We start from the raw sequence: 20000 nt of genomic DNA on the forward strand, positions 1-20000 counted from the left end.
GGCCTCTAGATAGCTAATACAAAGGCACGGTCATCATTATCATCATTAGTAAGTCAATGGGGGCAGGTGGTGGTTAGTGAGTTCAGCAGCTTGGGATGTGCCACCGGGCGGAGTAATGAGTTTCTCTGAAGCCTGTCCCTGTGTGGTCCCCTGCCATCCCCTACCCTACCTGCCGTAATCCCGGTATCCTGCTGACCAAGCACTCGTGTCGCTGATTTGCATGGACGTGCGAGACTGTTAAAGTGGGGTGTGAGAGAGACGTGTCACCATCTCTTAAAAGCTTCTGAGATTTGTTGTGATGTTTACGACTGACAAAGAGGAACCGATGCCAATTATTACGTCCACCGCAGAATTGATTTTTTTGGCGTGGTGTGTGTTTTGCTGTCTGTGTGTGAGATTATGCAAAAAAAAAAAATACTCATCCATTTTTCATTAAACCTGGTGGAAAGGTATAGAATGGGCCAGTGATGATGACCCCATTCAATTTTATAGTGGCTACAACTGACAGGGCAGTTTGATGAATTTAGTTTAACTTGCGAGGTTCAGCATTTGGTTTTGGCAGAGGTCTGTGCTGCCCTACAAAGCCAAAGTGCAGTATCTGCATTTTTTGTGAAATTCATTCATATTTTGAAATATATTCATATTTTTATACCAATATAAAATTCCAGATTCTTCGATTAATCTATCAAAATGTCATTGATCTACTGAAATATTTCCTGATGATATAGGGGTTTTCAGGCATTTTTCGACCAACAGAGATCTGGCACTTTAACTTCTTTTTTTGAACAATTCTTGGTGCTTTCTAGTCAACCAGCCCACATTTCCACCAGTTTTGAACACACCCAAAAATGTCATCCACAGACGCTGTCGCGTGCATAACTGAACTGTAGAGTGACATGCACCAACTATTTATTTATTGGTGCCAGTTCCAAACCAACTTTCATGTTCCAAACCGATTTATTTTTGGTGGAATTGCTCTGAATGGAGTATGAGCCAGAAGGAGCCGGTTCTCTGCTGGTGAAGAAGGCCTATCTGAGTGGCCCTCTGGCTCGTGCTGTATTTACTTACATGTGTCAGTCCTGCTCCTAGATACCTATTCTTATACTGAATTAAAAATGAGATATATATACAGTATATATTATGTCTCGTCCCTTTCTCTCTTTCTCTCTCTCTCTCTCTCTCTTGCTCTCTTTTTCTTTCTTTCTTTCTCTCTCTCTCTCTCTCTCTCTCTCTGTCTCTCGCTCTCTCTCTTTCTCTCTCTCTCTGTCTCTCTCGCTCTCTCTCTTTCTCTCTCTCGCTCTCTGTCTCTCTCTCTCTCTCTCCCTCCCCCTCTCTCTCTCTCTGTCTGTCTCGCTCTCTCTCTTTCTCTCTCTCGCTCTCTCTCTCTCTCTCTCTCTCTCTCTAGTGTTTCACTTGTTTTGTTTTTGTGCTGCTTCTCCCCCCAGCCTGTAAATGTAATGGCCATGCCAGCATGTGCAACGGGGGCAACGGCAAATGCTTCTGCACCACCAAAGGCATCAAAGGAGATCGATGCAATCAGTGAGTGTGGCACACTTCTTCACCTCTCGATCTCTCTCTCTCTCTCTCTCTCTCTCTCTCTCTCTCTCTCTCTCTCTCTCTCTCTCTCCCTCCTTTTTCTCACTATCTATCTCTTTCTCTGACAATCCATCTAACTCACTGCCTTTCCATTTGTCTCAGTGTTACTCTCTCTCTCTCTCTCCATCTCTCTCTCTCTGACTATCCATCTCTCTGTCACTCTCACTGTCCTTCTCTTTTTCTCCCTCTTTGACATCTCTCTTTTTCTTTGTGTCACTCACTCTCCCCCCGCCTCTCTCTCTCCTCTCTCTCTCTCTCTCTCTCTCTCTCCTCTCTCTCTCTCTCTCTCTCTCTCTCTCCTCTCTCTCCTCTCTCTCTCTCTCTCTCTCTCTCTCTCTTTCTCAACTCTCTTCATTTCTCTTGACTGTCTCTGCCTCCCCTCACAATGAGTGGCTGTAGAGAAAGGTTAAGGCTTTTAGACTTTGTAAGGGAAAACTTTTCTTCCCTCTCACCCTCCCCTCACTCTCTTGCAGGTGTGAAGTTGAGAATCGTTACCAAGGCAACCCACTCAAGGGCACCTGCTACTGTAAGTGAAGGCGCACTCAGAGAAGTGGAAGACTACTCTGGCGTCTGACCTTAACAAATGCTCATTACACACACACACACACACACACACACACACACACACACACACACACACGCACACACGCGCGCGCACACACACACACACACACACACACAATCACAATCACAATCACAGTCTAGTTCCTGTATTTGTCTTCTGGTCTCCCTTCATCAGTCATGTGATGGTGAAGAGGTACTCTGTTAATTCCTCATCTCTCTTTAGTGACAGTAGCATTCTAATTTGGGTTATGATTTGCTTTGATTGTCCCCATGTTCCAGATATTATATGCTTTCTTGCTTTGTTCCATAGTTGTTGATTTTGGGAAGCAGTGTTAGTCTGAGATTGATGGGTTAGTGCATTAGTTAACTTCAAAACCAACTGACAGAGGGCACTGGTTTCAGGGCTGACCTTTTGGGTTTTGAATGCATGAAACTTTATTGTATTCTCTGCCCTAGATTTTTGATGTATCCAGAATTTTAGGGGTATTTTTGTATATTCAATGCCGATGGCAATCTGCCTAATTCTGCCCTGTATACATTGTACAGTAGGTTTTTGACCTTTCTATTTTAAAGGTCCTCAACCTTTTTGGGACTAAGGCACACCAACTGTCAAACCAAAACACCAAGGCTGATTATAGTGGTTATAGATTATAAGGTAACATTATGTCACACACATTATTCTAGGCTATAACAGGGGCCATGTATTCTTATGGCCATACGTTTTCTATGCAGAATGTTCATGAGCTGAGAGTGCAGAAGTAGCTCATGCTGTTGACTGAGCGTGCTACTCAACAAGCTGCGTCATGTATGCATTTAAGAATAGCCCTATAGCCTATTTCATGGGTCTGTAGAAAAATGCATTGGGTTCCTTAAAATTCCACAGCCCACCTCACTTTGCCTCATGGCACACCAGTTGAGAACCACAGCTCTATGTCATCAAAAATCACAACACAACTGAAGATGCTCAACTAGAGTGCATCCATTTTAGGCCGAGGTAGGAATAGGCCAGGGCCCAGGTTGAGAACCACCGCTCTAGCTTACTGTGTGGAGCCCACATTTCACATCCATACAATGCAATTGGCATAATGAACCTGTCAAAGATTTTGCTCCAGATTTTAATTGGAATTTGTATTTTATGGAAATGTATTTTGCTTGCGTAGAGAGCTGACTGCAAGCATTTTATTTTAGCACATTCCCTGCAAGGTCAAAGCTTCCTGAGGAAAGCCTGAGGCCTAGATAATCATAATATAATGATTGTTGTAGAGCGGTGTTTCTTAGAGTGAAAAGACGTCTGGTTTTCTGAGATCTGGCTTTCTTTTGGAAGATTACAATCTTGCTCTTTGCCAAATTAACTGTCAGGGCCCAGTTCTACCAAGTGCTCTGGCAGATCCTGGTGCTGCTGTAGCTTTTGTTCGATGGGTGAGAGCAGCACTAGGTTTTCTGCAAAGAGCATTAATTAAAATTCTTTATTCTTTAGGGGGAGTTCAGGAGCTGTAGAGTGTTCCAATAAAACTGCCAACTCCTTCATTTAAACATTGAACAGAGTATTGAACAGGCTCACGCCACATAGTCCTGTCTCACCCCACATAGCCCTGTCTCACCCCACATAGCCCTGTCTCACCCCACATCCCTGTCTCACCCCATATCCCTGTCTCACCCCACATCCCTGACAGAAGAATGCTGTTCTGCTCTTATCAATTTCACAGCACAATTATTGTCCATATTAATTTATTTCTCTCTCTCTCTCTCTCTCTCGCTCACTCTCTCTCTCGCTCGCTCTCTCTCTCTCGCTCTCTCTCTCTCTCTCGCTCACTCTCTCTCTCGCTCTCTCTCTCTCGCTCTCTCTCTCTCTCTTTCTCTCTTTCTCTCTCTCTCTCTCTCTCTCTCTCTCTCTCTCTCTGACAGACACTCTGCTGATTGATTACCAGTTCACCTTCAGCCTGTCCCAGGAAGATGACCGCTACTACACCGCCATCAACTTTGTGGTCACCCCTGACGAGGTAAGACTCCCATCCCTCAGCTAGAATAGACACACACACACACACACACACACACACACACACACACACACACACACCTCTGGGAATAAACAGCAGATGTGTCCTGAGGCAAGACATTTGAGTTGGAGGTCACCTCTCCTGCTGAGGGAGGGCCATCAGAGGCACCAGACTGAGCGTGCACAACCACACACACACACACACACACACACATACACACACACACACACACACACACACACGGGCATACTCATCACTGTCACTGACCGGGCTCTCCTTCACCCACTCATCACTGTCACAGAGCCCTCATAAATGGCACACTGTTTTAATGGCCACTGAAGGCTGTGTGTGTGCGCGTGTGCATGCGTGCGTGTGTGTGTGTGTGTTTACAGGTGGGTGGGTGGGGGTTCAGAGAGCTGCAGGATGGGACTAGGAGTTGACCTCACTTTGATTGCTGTCAAGTTCAGCTGTATATATTAAGCCCATTTAGCCTTCAAGGCCTTTAGATGATTTGTGGACAGCTGTAGTTTGAGTCCTCATCCAAGGAAGGCGGTGTTTTCAAATATACAGATATGCTTGTAATATTGTGGGATTTTAAATGTAATTTTCTTTTTTTCATTTTCAGCAAAATCGGGATTTGGATATGTTCATCAACGCATCCAAAAACTTCAACCTCAACATCACCTGGGCCACCAGTTTTGCAGGTCTCACCTTTACCCATTCTGTCCCTATACAGTCTCTGCTGTTTCCTATGAGTTTTCACTGTTGGACAGACTGTAGCTTTTTGTTCAACTTTGTAAGAACTGCCAGAAGTGATGGATGGGTAAAGAAATGTGAAAGATGGATCAGTACAACTGTTTCAGCATAGCAGCAGCATCTGTGTTGTTGTGTTCACTTTCTTTACATTCAAAGTGCTTTACTGGCACTTATTCCACTGCTTGGTTGAATTTCCCATTGTCCTACGTAATTTAGAACGACCATTAACCGTATGTTATTTGCACACCTATGAAGAAGATCCATTTTTTTTGGCCGTATCACACTTGTATATTAATTCGCTGAACTCGTTGTGAAGTTTAAATGAACCGTCACGTTGCATCCGAGCTGTAAAATGCAGACGTTCAGAACATGGCAACATTGTAGCATATGACAGAGGTGGCTTTTAGCTAGATTGATGACAGCAGGCTAAGTAAAATAGCGATGTTTCAAAGCTAAAGTTCATCAGAATCTTGGGATATGCCCGCTTGACAACTGGAGAGATAGATATAACGACTGGCCTTTGGCTGTAGCAACCATCCATTTAGAACTAGTAATGGCAGTTTGTTCTGCAAGTTGAGAAATTAGTTGATATGTGTTGGAAGAAAGTAGTTCTACAAACAAGACAAGTTTTAGCAATTAAAACTTTTAAAATGTAACGGGAAATGAGCACAATGCAAGTGGCAACAGTGGAATAAGCGGGATAATGGACTCCACGGTGGTCTGTTCACAGAAGTTAATGCTCCGCTTCGCGTCGGGGCCGTTTTACAACCTCGACCGTGCATTAACTTCTGTGAACAGACCACCGTGGAGTCCATTATCCCTTACTTGTATTACCATCATCACATATAGAACAGTAACTCTTCTCTTCCTCCCTTTCTTTCTCTCTCTCTCTCTCTCTCTCTCTCTCTCTCTGTCAAATCAAGTCAAATCAAATGATGATTTATTTGTATAAATGGATAAAGAAATTGCTATGACCGGTATGGCATGTTAGGTATCAGCTTCACATGTAGTATTGATGCAAAGAAAAAAGAAAAGGGTAATAATAACTTCAGCAATAATAATAATCTCTCTCTCTCCATCTATCTATCTCTCCATCTCTCTATATCTCCATCTATCTATCTCTCCATCTATCTATCTCTCTCTCTATCTATCTATCTATCTATTTAACTATCTATCTATCTATCTATCTATCTATCTATCTATTTAACTATCTATCTATCTACCTGTCTGTCTGTCTGTCTATCTCTCTCTCTCTCTCTCTCTCTCTCTGTATCACTCTCTCCTCCAGCTGGTACTCAGGCAGGAGAGGAGGTCCCTATTGTCTCCCGTAGCAACATGAAGGAGTTCAAGGACAGCTTCTCCAACGAGAAGTTTGATTTCCGGAGCAACCCCAACATCACCTTCTTTGTCTATGTCAGCAACTTCACCTGGCCCATAAAGATCCAGGTAGCGTTTTCAACTCCAACAGGAGAAACTCACACACAGAGCCTTTGAAATGCATCATTAAAGTCATGCTTTGCCCACTCTCTGCAGTGATATTATAGGCCCTTAGTTATGCTAGCCGTGATCACATACGCCACTGCTTCATAAGGAGTTTAGGACTGAAGACTCCTGCTCTGAGCTTTGGTTGTTAACCAACTGAAAGCTCTACACAGTATAGAGCTAAATGATGAATGTATGTTTTCCATGTATGCATGGAAGTGTATACGGAGAATGCATGTACTCTGCATTATGTACACAGTCTGCGTTTATGACATTCTTTATTCAGTAAGCCATTTCGAATCAAAAATACCTCTAGCAATGTTTTTTTTACCTTATAATAATAATAATTATACTTCATAATAGTTTAATCCTAATATTTGCAAATCTATGATGTAATTGTAGACATATGTAGATGTAGCCACATTGCACTCCAGTTTTTTAGCATGGCAATGATGGTACTAATTTAGAACATAATGAAAGAATTTGTCCAGGTAAACATAACAAAACAGCCCCCAATTTAAATGGCGGGCAAAGTCTATCAAAAATTAATAATACGTTCTCATGCAGGAACTACATCTATCGTGACTATGTGTGATGTGTGTGTGTGTGTGTGTGTGTGTGTGTGTGTGTGTGTGTGTGTGTGAAGGTGTGTGTGTGTGTGTGTGTGTGTGTGTGTGTGTTTGTGAAGGTGTGTGTGTGTGTGAAGGTGTGTTTTGGCGAGGTTTTGCACATAACGCTATATAGTCAGAATGTGCTGCATTTTAGGTACCATATTTTGAAGTGTCCCTTTAAAGGTAAATATATGGCGTTGAGCTAAAAGCAAGTTTAAAGGAGATTGAAAAGGTAATCCAGGTAATTCACAAGCCCATTTACAACCCTATAATAAAATGGCCCAGTTTAGCAGATATTTAGCGCCCCATATTTATCTGGCACCCACATGAATAAGTAAGTGAGCTTTACACTGGTGGCTGCCTTGCAGCCAGTGACCGTTCACAATAGCTTTCAGCAACTTCTACCTGAGTCTTCAGCTCCAAGTGATAATCTAATGCAGGGGTGGGCAACTAATTTCCCCAAGGGGCCACATGACAAACTGGGACTGTTGAGGAGGGCCGGACCCAAAATACCGAACTCAAGTCTGAACTTAATTCTGTCCAATTCTATTCTGTTCTTGTATAACATTAAGTAAATCATATGGTTTTGTTTACTACTCGTAACAACAGATGAAAATGTGAGGGAGACAAAGGAAAAATAGCAGGAGTTCGTTCTGACAACCTTTGCGGTGGTGAGCGAGGCAGACATAAGAGACACAAAACTTTGAAAGGTTTACGCCGACTTAAAGGCAACTGCATTGTGTCGACGCAGAAGCATAAATTCTATTCACCAGCACATCAGTGAGGGTGTTTACATCGTATGCATCCACGCACAAATGTTTGGGCGTACAAATAGCAGTCGCTTTCAAAATAAAAGCAACGATATTGATTTGTGTGCATTATCTCTATGCTAGGCTCTTGACTATTGTTCTTTCACGGACCTTACGCAGGCCGGTCAGGGAAAGCCCACGGGCCGGATGTGGCCCGCGGGCCGTATGTTGCCCATGTACGATCTAATATGTGGAGGGGGGCTTGCGTCACAGTCTGTCTTTGAAATGACCACCAATAAATTAACAAATGAACAACCCTGAACATTTGCAGTCCGAGATTTGCATATGAAGGAGGGAACAACCGTGTTTACGGTTCAGGGCAGCTTTGTGACCATGCACCGATCTCCCCTTAGTCAACAAAAACTAGGTAAAAAAGATTTCCCCTTCTGTGTTATCTTTAATGGGACACAGATGGATTCATGAACAGATCCAGATAATCAACAGGCTGCTTGATCAAGGAAGGGAGGATTGATTGGCTGTGTAGCTCAAATATCAGCAGCCTTTCACCAGAATCACAGACTGCTTCTTTAAAGCCAGCCTGGCTGAGCATCATGGGTAATGGAGTCCACTAAAACTGATGGAGAACCAGAAGATCTCTATTCAGTACTGATCAGAGATGATTCAAGATTACTTATTTTCACGTTATGCATAGTAGTAATGCACCTCCAGTGTATTAAATACAGTGATCATATGGTTATGTTCTTTTGCAGACACTTTTGAATGAAATTCTGGCTGCTATAGGAAGCCAATAGAGAACTGACGGAGGAATTACATGTGTCAGATTAAAGACCAGATGTGCTGCAGCATTCTCAATGAACTGTAAACGTATACAGTATATACATTTAACACGTAATGTATTCATGTAAAATATTTTCTCTGGCATTGGTGGCATAACCTGAATGCAGCTATAGTACACTAATCTGTATTTAAAGTGTTAAGGGACTATAAGGTGCAGGGCATTTTGCCTTTTTAGTACACTTCTGTAAACTATAACAGGGAGGGAAAAGTTATCCAAAACTTGTCACGAGTGTAGTGTCTCTTTCTCCAAAGCGGCGTCTGGTCTGGAAGTGATTTGGCCCTCGCCCCCTCCCCCTTCCCTTAGCTCCTCCTCCGCTCTCCTCTCCTCCTCTCGTCTTCTCTCTCTCTCCTCCTCTCCTCCTTCTTTTTGTTGTCATACACACACACACACACACACACAGACCGACACACACACACACACACACACACACAGACCGACACACACACACACACACACACACACACACACACGGCGAATGTCCGTGGGTTGAAATGTTGCACTCAGGGTTGGTGTTTGGTTGTCCTCCTCCTCCTCCTCCTCCTCCTTGCTCCCTCTCTCCCTCCCTCTCCATCTGCTAATGGAGTCTGCCCATCTGCAGAAAGGTAACTTTTTCCTCTTGTTCCTTTTGCTGTTTTCCGTAAACGCTCCCCCTCTATTTTTTTTCTGTTTCTCTCCCACTCTCTTCGTGATGGCAACTGCTATTTTGGTGTGTGTGTGTGTGTGTGTGTGTGTGTGTGTGTGTGTATGTATGCGTGCATATATGTGTCTGGTTGTATGCGTGCGCATATATGTGTGTGTGTGTTATGGGTTTTTGATGTTATTAATCTCTGCTACTGTAGGCGGATGGAGGGAGAGCGAGAGAGAGAGAGATGGCGTGTAAAAGGAATGTTAAGTTGAAACACATGGTTGTGTTGGGGTGTCAACAAAAAGAGAGGGAGAGAGAGAGAGAAGAGGGAGAGAGGAAAGGAGAAAGAGTTGTAGGAAGAATCTGAGGAACGGAGGGAGGGAGGGAGGGAGCGGGGAGGAAGAGAAAGCACTGTGTGGGAAAGTTTTTGACCGGAAGTAGTCTGGTAGTCTTGTTTTTGTTTTTCTTCACATGTGGTGAAGAGAAACTGATCCTTGTGCTGGTGTGTGTGTGTGCATGTGTGCTCACGTTTGTATCGTGCGTGCGTGCGGCCGTGCATTGGTGCCTGTGGGTGCGTGCGTGTGTGTGAATGTGTGTGTTTGTGTGTGTGCGTGTGTGTGTTTGTAAGGGTGAGACTTGTGCACGTGTGCGTTTGAAACACAGTAGGGCCTTTAGATACAATGTTTGGATAGTTCACAGCCTGTGAGTATGAGCACGTGTGTGTGTGTGAGGGAGAGAGAGAGAGAGGGTGCATACCCTAGACTGATGCAGTAAGTTTCTCATGTAGCATTTTAGAGAGAGGGGGGTGTGTGTGCACAGGGGGCCTTTTACATGTGTGGGTTTTCAGGAAAGGCTGCTTAGCCCCAAGTATTTTGTGAGGGAACAGAGAAAGTGTAGAAGATTTGAGAAGGGTGGGGAAAAAAAACATTTTGTCAGTTAGTAGTTGCCTATCGATGCCGTAATTCCATTTGTGTTAAGGCTTGGAGCACAAATCTAGATAGTTGGAGAGTGCGTTTGTGCATGTTCGTGCGTTTGTGCATGTTTGTGTACCACCCCTCTCTCTCTCGACTTGTTCTCGCAATCTAGATAGATAGATAGATAGATAGATAGATAGATAGATAGATACTTTATTGATCCCCAAGGGGAAATTCATCTGTCAATCTCTCAATCTATATCTGTATCTCCTCTCTCTATATCTCTATCTCTATCTCTATGTCTATCTCTATATCTCTTATCACTCACTCACTCTGACACATCCCAATGAATGCAAGCAAAAATAATTCATTCAGGCTCTCAACAATACCAACACTTAAATTGATTGACAACCTTGTAATTATTTAATAATTTTTATAGTTTTGCTATTGTCAAAATAATGATACTATTGACCGCCAATCACATATAGTTCACAAACAGTATCTGTTCTGAGTCTCTCTTGTTCTCAAATTTCAATTCAAATAGCTCTATTGCTAAAGGATTGACAAGACATGCAATACAACAAACACAACATATAATGCACACAAATAATACGGCTTGCAGAATTTGTGTACACTCCATCAAATCAGATCAAATGGTGCTTTATTGGTGTGAATAAGTGAACTCATCGCTGCCAAAGCTACAGGTTAGCTAAAGATATTGACATAACTATGGTATGCAAGATTTTAACTTCACATGTACATTTGTAAGGTTGTAGTATTGATTAAAAATAATAAAATCTGTAATTAATCCCTCATGTACTAATACTATGTAAGTATAGTCCCCCACTGACTGTCTTGTGAGCCATGACAGAGCTGCAGCTCACTGAGGGGGTGTAACCGTACACACACACACACACACACACACACACACACACACACACACACACACACACACACACACACACACACACAGCAGGAGAGCTAGCCTGATCATGGAAGCTTGGAGCCTCGTTTGTGTTCCCTCTTACATCTTTTTTTTTCAATTTTCATATGCTGGGGACTATGTGTCCTCTGCCATGGAGGAAAACGAGTTGTTTTTCTCACCAGCCGCGTTCACTTAGTTAATGTCACCATATGTCGACGGTGCAACTAAAGCGTTTCACCCTTTCAGAACAGCTGTCAATTTGTAAAAAAAATTTTTTTACATTTTGTTTTTATTTGTGGAGTTCTGGTGGGATCCAGGCTGGGAACTCAATCCAATTTACCCGGGCTCTGGTGTACCAGGCTCTCATCACACACACACACACACACACACACACACACACACAGTATGTAAACGCCCTCTCACACATATGTTCAGGCACAAGTACACCAAATTATATGCAGATATGCCAGATCCACACACACACCATATACACTGTGGAAGAAATTTAGCATGAAGGTCTGTAAATACTGAGTCTGAAATAAGGTTTTGTCTTTCTCGTTAGTAGTTTATTAATCTCTGCGAAGAGAGATCTCATAAGCATCAGGCAATCAGGATACAGAGACAAAGTCTGTGCACCCAAGAGACAATCAGTTGTTTCTCTCACACACGTTTATACCTCACACGGTATCATAATCTCATTGTATCATTGTATCTTCTCTGCACACACACATGACTTGGTCAATACAATGGGTTATTTAAGAATTTAGGACATTAAGAACATTTCTATCGTCATACAACACCTGATTTGCCATCTGAATATTAGTTATTGAAACTGAAGTATCAAATAATAAGAACTTTATTCGTTTCCAACAGAAGAATGAATTCACACTGGCCAACAACCGCGTACCTGTGCTTGTGTCTTTGTCTTCTTACTGTGTTTATTTGTCTGCTACGCTAAAAGGGCACCAACTGCAAGCAACTCCAAGCAGATAAGGAAACTGAGTGTTGCGTACACTTATCCAGATCAGTGTTTGACACACTGACTTGTTAGGGGTGTATCCGATACTGTCTTTCAGAGACACTTTAGAGCAAGTGAATTGACCCTGCATCTGAGTTTGGAGAGATAGAATTGCAAGAATTCATAATTCTTTTGAATGTTAAAAATACGTTACAGCATGATGGTTGTCTGGCAACATGACTGGCAGCTGCACTTGTGCCTTCTTGTGGCTGTTGTCTCGGAGACCGTGTTCTTCACTCATACATTCCGGAGTCGCCAGCCTGACTTTTTCACTGCTTACTGGCAATTTACAGCAAAAGCCAATACGTAGGTGTGGGGGAAATGTAAATGAATCAATTTACACTGCCTCCGTTTGGAGTGATGTTACAGAGTGTTCAACAAGGAGATTTCGCATGGGCATGCTTCACATTATAAACAGTATAAAAATATGGTATGGTGTTAATTGCTACATCAATGCAATGCTAATGGAATTCTACCTCAAGCAGTAGCCAAGTGACAGAAAATGTTTTCAATGTTTACAATGTTTTCAATGTTTTCATAAACCTACCATTGATTACAACATTACATTGTGCAATACTAGACATTCTGGGCAAGCAATGGCATTCTCAGAGTGGTATCAAAATGAGTTAGATTCAGTTTTATTAGAAGGTGAAAGAACTCCATTGTGAAGCGGTCACGGCAGCCAGCCCATGGTCATAAACTTTGCAGCCTCCTTAGCTGGAGTTCTGAGTTTGTGTGTGTGTGTGTGTGTGCGTGTATGTGTGCGTGTGCGTGTGGAGCTTTTGAAGTCTGCCCCTTATGCTCTCAGACTATTCTGAGATGTAAAAGATTCCTGTATTCTCTAGAACACTGAGGATTCCTGGATTCTCTATTTTCTAAAAGCAAAATATGTTTTTTTTTTTTTTTTTCAATTTGTAGTATACGTGCAAACACTTTTATTTTAGCCGGCTTGTCAATTCTTCTTTGCAGATCACACAAAAAAGTATTCTGTGTTAACATTTTGTTAAGTAGCCAGTTGAGAAAATGAAAATGAGTTCACTAAGAACCTGTGAAGTGGGGCAGATTCTCTCCAATACACGGCCCTAGTATGTATGTATATCGTAATCTGTAATTCTAATATAGATGTTTGTGTCTGTGTGTTTCTCAGAAAAGAGGAGGTACATTAGCTCGAATATAAACAACGAATATAAAAGTGTGCGTATGCTTCTGTGTTTGAAGAATTTCTGTGGAATGTTGCTTCCTTGCTGCCGCAGGCTGGAATGGTTGGTGTGCTTATTTTGGAGATGGAGGAGGAAATGGAAGGATGTGAGAGAGAGAGAGAGAGAGAGAGGGGGGGGGGGGGAAGAGAGAAGCACGATACGAGTTGTGTATTCAGTTTCTACTAGAGAAATGGAAAAGTCTGGGCACAAGGACTAACACAAACTCGCCCTTGACTGGCTCGTTTACTGAGAGATCCTGCCTAAATACAATCAGGCCCGTCTGTAGCCAGACATGTTAGATACACACCTCTGCTAAGGCACACAGTGCAAAACAGATGGTTTGAGGAGAATGTGTGTACTGGTGGGTTTTCATTTTGTGTGGGTGCGTATGTGGAGTGTGTGTGGGGGGGGGGGGTGGCTTTATTCATGCTGATTTCTCATCCCACATCCAGCCCGTTCCTCTCTCTCTCTCCCTTTCTCTCCTGATCTGTTTCTTTCCCCACTTTCTTTCTTTCTCACTCACTGACTCACTCACTCAACCTTCCTCTCTCACCATCTCTCACTCTCTGTCTTTATTTCAGTTACTCTCCTCCTCTCCCTCTCTTATCCTCTCCCTCCTTCTCTCTCCCTCTCTACTTCCCTCTCTCACTCTTTCTCTGTCTTCTCCTCATCTCTTTTCATGTTGTGGAGATGTATGCAAATCCCCACTTTAAACAGAATGGTAAATATGGGCGATATTGGAGATGGGAACTTGGTGTGTGTGTGTGTGTGTGTGTGTGTAGGAACTGAAATAACTTGTTTGTGCTGCAGTTTAAATTAACAGTCTGTAATGAGGTGTGTGTGTGTGTGTGTGTGTGTGTGTGTCTGTCTGCCTGCCTTGAGTTGCAGTGTGTGCTCCATACTTATATAGGCGTGGGGTGTGTGTGAGAGACTGATGATGGGGGTTTGGGTGGGGGGGGGGGGGGGGGGGGGGGCTGCAATATGTTGAATAGACCAGAAGAGGTCAGTATTAATCTAGCTAAAAATTTGGTTTGTCAGAGTAGCATGAAGAGAATGTAAGTGTGGTTTGTTTGCAGCGTGCGTGCATGTGTGTGTGTGTGTGTGTGCGTGTGTGTGTGTGTGTGTTGCTTGCCTCTCCTGTTGTGTGCGGGGGGTGTCGCGAGTACAACCTGAGTACTACTTGATACTTGCTTGTCAACTGAGTGAAAATTCCCATCAATCATTGCTCTGTGTATCTATTGGAGCTAGAGTGTGGTCGCAGAGTGAGTACACATATTCACATTAACCTTTCAATGTTCCCTTTTTTTTTTCCTTTTCTGTCCCTTTCTCTCTCTCTCTCTCTCTCTCAATCTCTCTCTTCACAGATTGCCTTCTCTCAGCACAATAACTTCATGGATCTGGTGCAGTTCTTCGTCACGTTTTTCAGGTATCTATCCATCTCTCTCTCGTTCTCTCTCTCTCTCTCCCATCAGCACTGACACACACACACACACACACACACACACACACACACACACACACACACACACACAGTCCCACAGAGGGGCAATCCCACAGCACACGTAGCCACGTGTCTCTCACGCTGAGTCCCTTGTCTCACTGGGAGACAGGAGTGCAGAGGTGTGGGCACACACACACACACACACTTTCTGTCACTGATGGCCATCACACACTACCCCTCAGGGTGTACCCGTCTTGGTCTTTTGTGAATATATTATTGGGGACGGTGAGGAAGAAAGAGAAGAAGTGATGCGCGCTCCTTCATGAAGAGACGCAGTCCTACAGGGAACAGCAGGCCACTAGAGAAATTTCCTCCATTAATGGACATAAAATGTTCCTTGTGTGTGTGTGTGTGTGTGTGTGTGTGTGTGTGTTACAGTATGCTTGATGGCTGTGGGCTTTAAGTCATTTCTTGAGGATGTGCAGTAATGTGTTATCGATTCAGGAAAGAGGCAGGCCAGGGCGGCCGCTGAGAATGAACACGCCCCCGCACGTAAACATCCACACACACACACACACACACACACACACACACACACACACACACACACACACACACACACACACACACACACATAAACGCGAGAGAGAGAGAGAAAGGACACACTTTCATATGAACACACCCACATATTCTTGAAGTTTTTTGCGTGTCATTTGCTGTGTGTGCGTGTGCACGTGTGTGCGCGCGTGTGTGTGTGTGTGTGTGTGTGTGTGTGTGTTCACCATTTTGCTCTGTTGAAGGCCATGGTTCCCCATCATTAGGTCCGTCAGCTCAGTTTGTGTGATGAATGGTGGTGGCTGCTAAGAAGTGTGAGAGTGTGTGTTTGTGTTTGTGTGTGTGTGCGCGTGTATGTGTGTGTTGCTGGCTGTTTATACTATATACCTCATGGCTTTGTGGCACCTGCATGCACACAAACACACTCAAGCTGTGTTCCCCAGAGAGGGTCTTCAGCAGGGACTCTTTTCTCTTGCTTTGTCCTCTGCATCCATCACTATGGTGATGAAGGCCCTCTGAAGATCCTGCTTTTGTGTGTGTGTGTGTGTGTGAGAGAGAGAGAGAGTGAGTGAGTGAGTGTGCCTGTGTGTTTGTTCCTGTTTTCATAATACATGGACCTCCTTCAAAGTTTTTGGAACCATTATTCTGTGTGTGTGTGTGTGTGTGTGTGTGTGTGTGTGTGTGTGTGTGTGTGTGTGTGTGTGTGTGTGTGTGTGTGTGTGTGTGTGTGTGTGTGTGTGTGTGTGTGTGTGTGTGTGTGAGTGTGAGAGTGAGAACAGGACCTCAGGTTGCTCTACCCTGAGGGCTAGCTAGCAAGAGATATTTATGACGGCCGTGGAAATGCTCTGCCTTGGAACTGTGCCAGCGTTTGACAGCGCTCCTCTCTCCTCGCCCGCCCCCCCAAAACCAGCCGTGCGATAATCAGCATCTCGGCGAGCTCCTCTCCCTGACCCCGCGCCGTCACCTCCTCGTCTCGCTCGCGACCCCACCAGTGTCCCCGCAGAGCCCTGACCCTTGGCTACCCCCTGCGCCGCTCCTCTCCTCTCCTCCTCCCCTCCCCTCTTCTCTCCTCTCCTCTCCTCTCCTCTCCTCTTCTTCTCTCCTCTCCTCTTCTTCTCTCCTCTTCCTCCTCCTCCCCTTCCCTCTTCTCCTCTCCTCTCCTCTCCTCTTCTTCTCTCCTCTTCTTCTCTCCTCTCCTCTTCTTCTCTCCTCTTCCTCCTCCTCCCCTTCCCTCTTCTCCTCTCCTCTCCTCTCCTCTTCTCCTCTCCTCTCCTCCTCCCCTTCCCTCTTCTCCTCTCCTCTTCTCCTCCTCCCCTTCCCTCTTCTCCTCTCCTCTTCTCCTCTCCTCTTCTCCTCTCCTCTCCTCTACTCCTCCCCTCTCCTCTTCTCCTCTCCTCTTCTCCTCTCCTCTCCTCCTCCCCTCCCCTCTTCTCTTCTCTTCTCTTCTCCTCTCCTCTTCTCCTCTCTTCTCCTCTCCTCTCCTCTCCTCCTCCCCTCCCCTCTTCTCTTCTCCTCTCCTCCTCCCCTCCCCTCTTCTCCTCTCCTCTCCTCTTCTCCTCTCCCCTTCTCCTCTCCTCTCCTCCTCTCTTCTCCTCTCCTCTCCTCCTCCCCTTCCCTCTTCTCCTCTCCTCTTCTCCTCTCCTCTTCTCCTCTCTTCTCCTCTCCTCTCCTCTCCTCTCCTCTCCTCCTCCCCTTCCCTCTTCTCCTCTCCTCTCCTCTCCTCCTCCCCTCTCCTCCTCCCCTTCCCTCTTTTCCTCTCCTCTCCTCCTCCCCATCCCTCTTCTCCTCTCCTCTTCTTCTCTCCTCTCCTCTCCTCTTCTTCTCTCCTCTTCTCTCCTCTCCTCTCCCCTCTCCTCTCCTCTTCACTCCTCTCTCCATCTCTCTAATTTGGGGAAGAGTATGGCTGGTGTCACCAGAGTTCAGGCTAAACGAGGACTGCAGCTCATAAACAAAAGTGGGAAGTGGCCCGGAGGGGCCTGTCGTGGTGTTTATTTATTTACTTACGCTCTTTGGAAGAGAGGCTCTTAATTTGGGCTGACGGGGGAGTGTCTGAGCCTCGGCCCTTAAAGGACCATCTCCTAGGGCCCCCATACTCAAATAGCGGCCCGCGGGCCTTTTGTGGCCCTTGGGGTATCTATTAATGGCCCTCGTGCTGTTTTGAAATTTTTTTTTTAATTATTTTAAAAAATTCAATCTCGCTGCACGATCTCCATACGAGGCTGGGGGATGCCTTCATGGCAACGATAAACAGATAGCACTCCAGTCCAGCCCTCCCAAACTCTCAGCAGCAGTCACACGTTTACCGACCGGAGCCGTAATGGCATGCTCGAAATTTGCCCGAAAAAGAAAACTGGACAGCGAAAACCGCCAGTTCCAACCAGAGTGGACAGAAAGGTTTGCGTTCTTTCTACCACCGTCCAGCACTCGCCCTCTGTTCTTAATATGTCAAGAATCTGTCGCGGCAATAAAACTAAGCAATGTGAAGCGACACTACGAATCAAATCCGCAAAACTCCGAGATCAGAACAACAAAATTAAATGCTCTTAAAGCATCATATCATACATCCAACCGAATCCTCCACACTTCTTTGACAAAGCAGCAAAAGGCAACACAATGCTCCCTTAGAGTAGCGTGGGTTTTGGCGAAGCACATGAAGCCATTCACGGATTCAGAGATAGGCCTAATGAAAGAATGCATGATTGATGTGATGGACACGTTGCTTGAAGGGTTAGGGGGGGCTAGCTGTGAGTCCCTCAGACGGGTTCACATTCACCATCAGCAAGTGGAAGATTTTGTATTGTTTGCTGCTATGGTTTGACAGTGGAGTGGTTGGAACATAGTCTCTGAATGTTGAATTTAATTCAACTTTTGAATTAAATTCAACCTTTTGTTGATAAGGCTCATCAATGTCAATTTGATGTATCCAAGATATATTTCAGGCATTCTGACTGTTGAAAGCCGTAAAGACTTTATAGGGGCGGGACATTCTCTGCATGGAAATGAGAAATGAGTACTTAATATCACTTAACAGCAAGATGGAACTTTGTTTTAATTAATTGAATTATTCTGCTCTGAGCGTTACATTGCGCATAGCCGCCGATGCGGCGTCGTTATTTCCCGGAGCGATGCTCTGGATCTTACCCCGTCTCACCCCCCCCAGCTCTGACAGTATGCGGTGGGGGAACCCACTTTCGCCTGCCTCCTTCATTAATCTCTCCTTTCTCTCCCAGCTCATTAAGCACAGTAGTCGCTCTCCTCCCTCTTCTTTGAGCACTTTTACGGTACGGCGGCGTCTCCAGAAAGCTCGTCTGCCTGCCGTAGAGCTACTGTCCCTCGGCCACAGACTTCCCCCGTCAGGCCCCGGGGATCTGGAACTCTGCCGAGGCGGCTTGGTGGGCAGGTTCCGTAGCGAGGGGAACGTTCCCCTTCACTTAAGACCTGCGACCTTTTCAGGGCTGTGTGTGGGGGGATAAAATAAATGCGCACAGAGCCACTCTGAAAAGCACAGGTGCTGGTTGAAGAGGTTTAAGATGTGATAAAAAGCAGATGAAGATCTAGTGAGAATTGGACCACAAATTAGCATCCGCTAATGTGGCGACTGGAGAGCACAGATGGATGTAGACATGTGGCTAATTTATGGTCCAGGCGACAAGCAACGCCTGACAAAAAAAATTGTGTTGTCGACCGATGTCGTGCCACCATAGGCTTTTGTAGTCCTGCGCCAGCGACACAGTGTTGAATAGAATGTCACCTAGTTTCTGTAGTAGCTCACCCTGCAATGACAAAAAAACACACATACATGATCATGGCAACATGACACTCTCTCTCTCTCAGACACACACACACACACACACACACACACACACACACAAATGTAATCATATTAGAACAATGTAGCAAATAGACACTCAATGACCTGTGCACTCACATGAAAAGGTATAACCTTTCTCTTTTTGTCACTCTATCCCCTGTCCTCCTTCCCCCCATCTTTCCCTTTTCTCTCTCTCTCTCCTCTCTCTCAGCTGTTTCCTGTCACTGCTCCTGGTTGCTGCTGTTGTCTGGAAGATCAAGCAGAGCTGCTGGGCGTCACGGCGACGAGAGGTTTGTGTGTGTGTGTGTGTGTGTGTGTGTGTGTGTGTGTGTGTGTGTGTGTGTGTGTGTGTGTGTGTGTGTGTGTGTGTGTGTGTGTGTGTGTGTGTGTGTGTGTGTGTGTGTGTGTGTGTGTGTGTGTGTGTGTGTGTGTGTGTGTGTGTGTGTGTGTGTGTGTGTGTGTGTGTGTGTGTGTGTGTGTGTGTGTGTGTGTGTGTGTGTGTGTGTGTGGCAACGAGAAGTTTGTGTCTGTTGCCTCGTTACTTTATTAACAGCTTTTTATCAGCAGCAAGTGCTATTCTGTGTGTGTGTGTGTGTGTCAACACTGTCAATGATGTAAGTGCCCCTCTAGGAGTGTGTGTGTGATTGTGTGTGTTTACTGATGCCAATCGTCTCTGGCATAACCTCAGACACCTTAAATGATTGCATCCCCATGGAAACGAGACTTTGGAAGCAGATTTATGGGAGACATCAAAGGCATTTGTGTGCTTTCTCACACACACACACACACACACACACACACTCATCCTCATTGACACATGTGCACCCTGAAACACAACTAATTTGGTGTGGGTATGTGTTTGTGTGCACGTATTGGGCTTTTTCTCTCAATGAAAAAA

General features: G+C 44.9%; 1 protein-coding gene across 1 annotated transcript in view; it reads left to right on the forward strand.

Annotated features, from left to right (window-relative positions):
- atrn (attractin) overlaps positions 1-20000 on the forward strand; it is an 86492-nt gene that overhangs the window by 47169 nt on the left and 19323 nt on the right. The window contains exons 20-26 of the mRNA XM_076300460.1: positions 1446-1539; positions 2070-2122; positions 4066-4160; positions 4783-4861; positions 6202-6359; positions 14660-14721; positions 19314-19392. Coding sequence (XP_076156575.1) covers positions 1446-1539; positions 2070-2122; positions 4066-4160; positions 4783-4861; positions 6202-6359; positions 14660-14721; positions 19314-19392 — 620 coding nt within the window. The remainder of the gene's footprint in view (positions 1-1445; positions 1540-2069; positions 2123-4065; positions 4161-4782; positions 4862-6201; positions 6360-14659; positions 14722-19313; positions 19393-20000) is intronic.

The sequence above is a fragment of the Alosa pseudoharengus genome, unplaced genomic scaffold (assembly GCF_046254945.1).
Source record: "Alosa pseudoharengus isolate Yale_2024_CS ecotype anadromous, Long Island Sound unplaced genomic scaffold, YU_APseudo_1.1 YU_APseudo_1.1_scf_22, whole genome shotgun sequence".
NCBI classification, from domain to species: Eukaryota; Metazoa; Chordata; class Actinopteri; order Clupeiformes; family Clupeidae; genus Alosa; species Alosa pseudoharengus.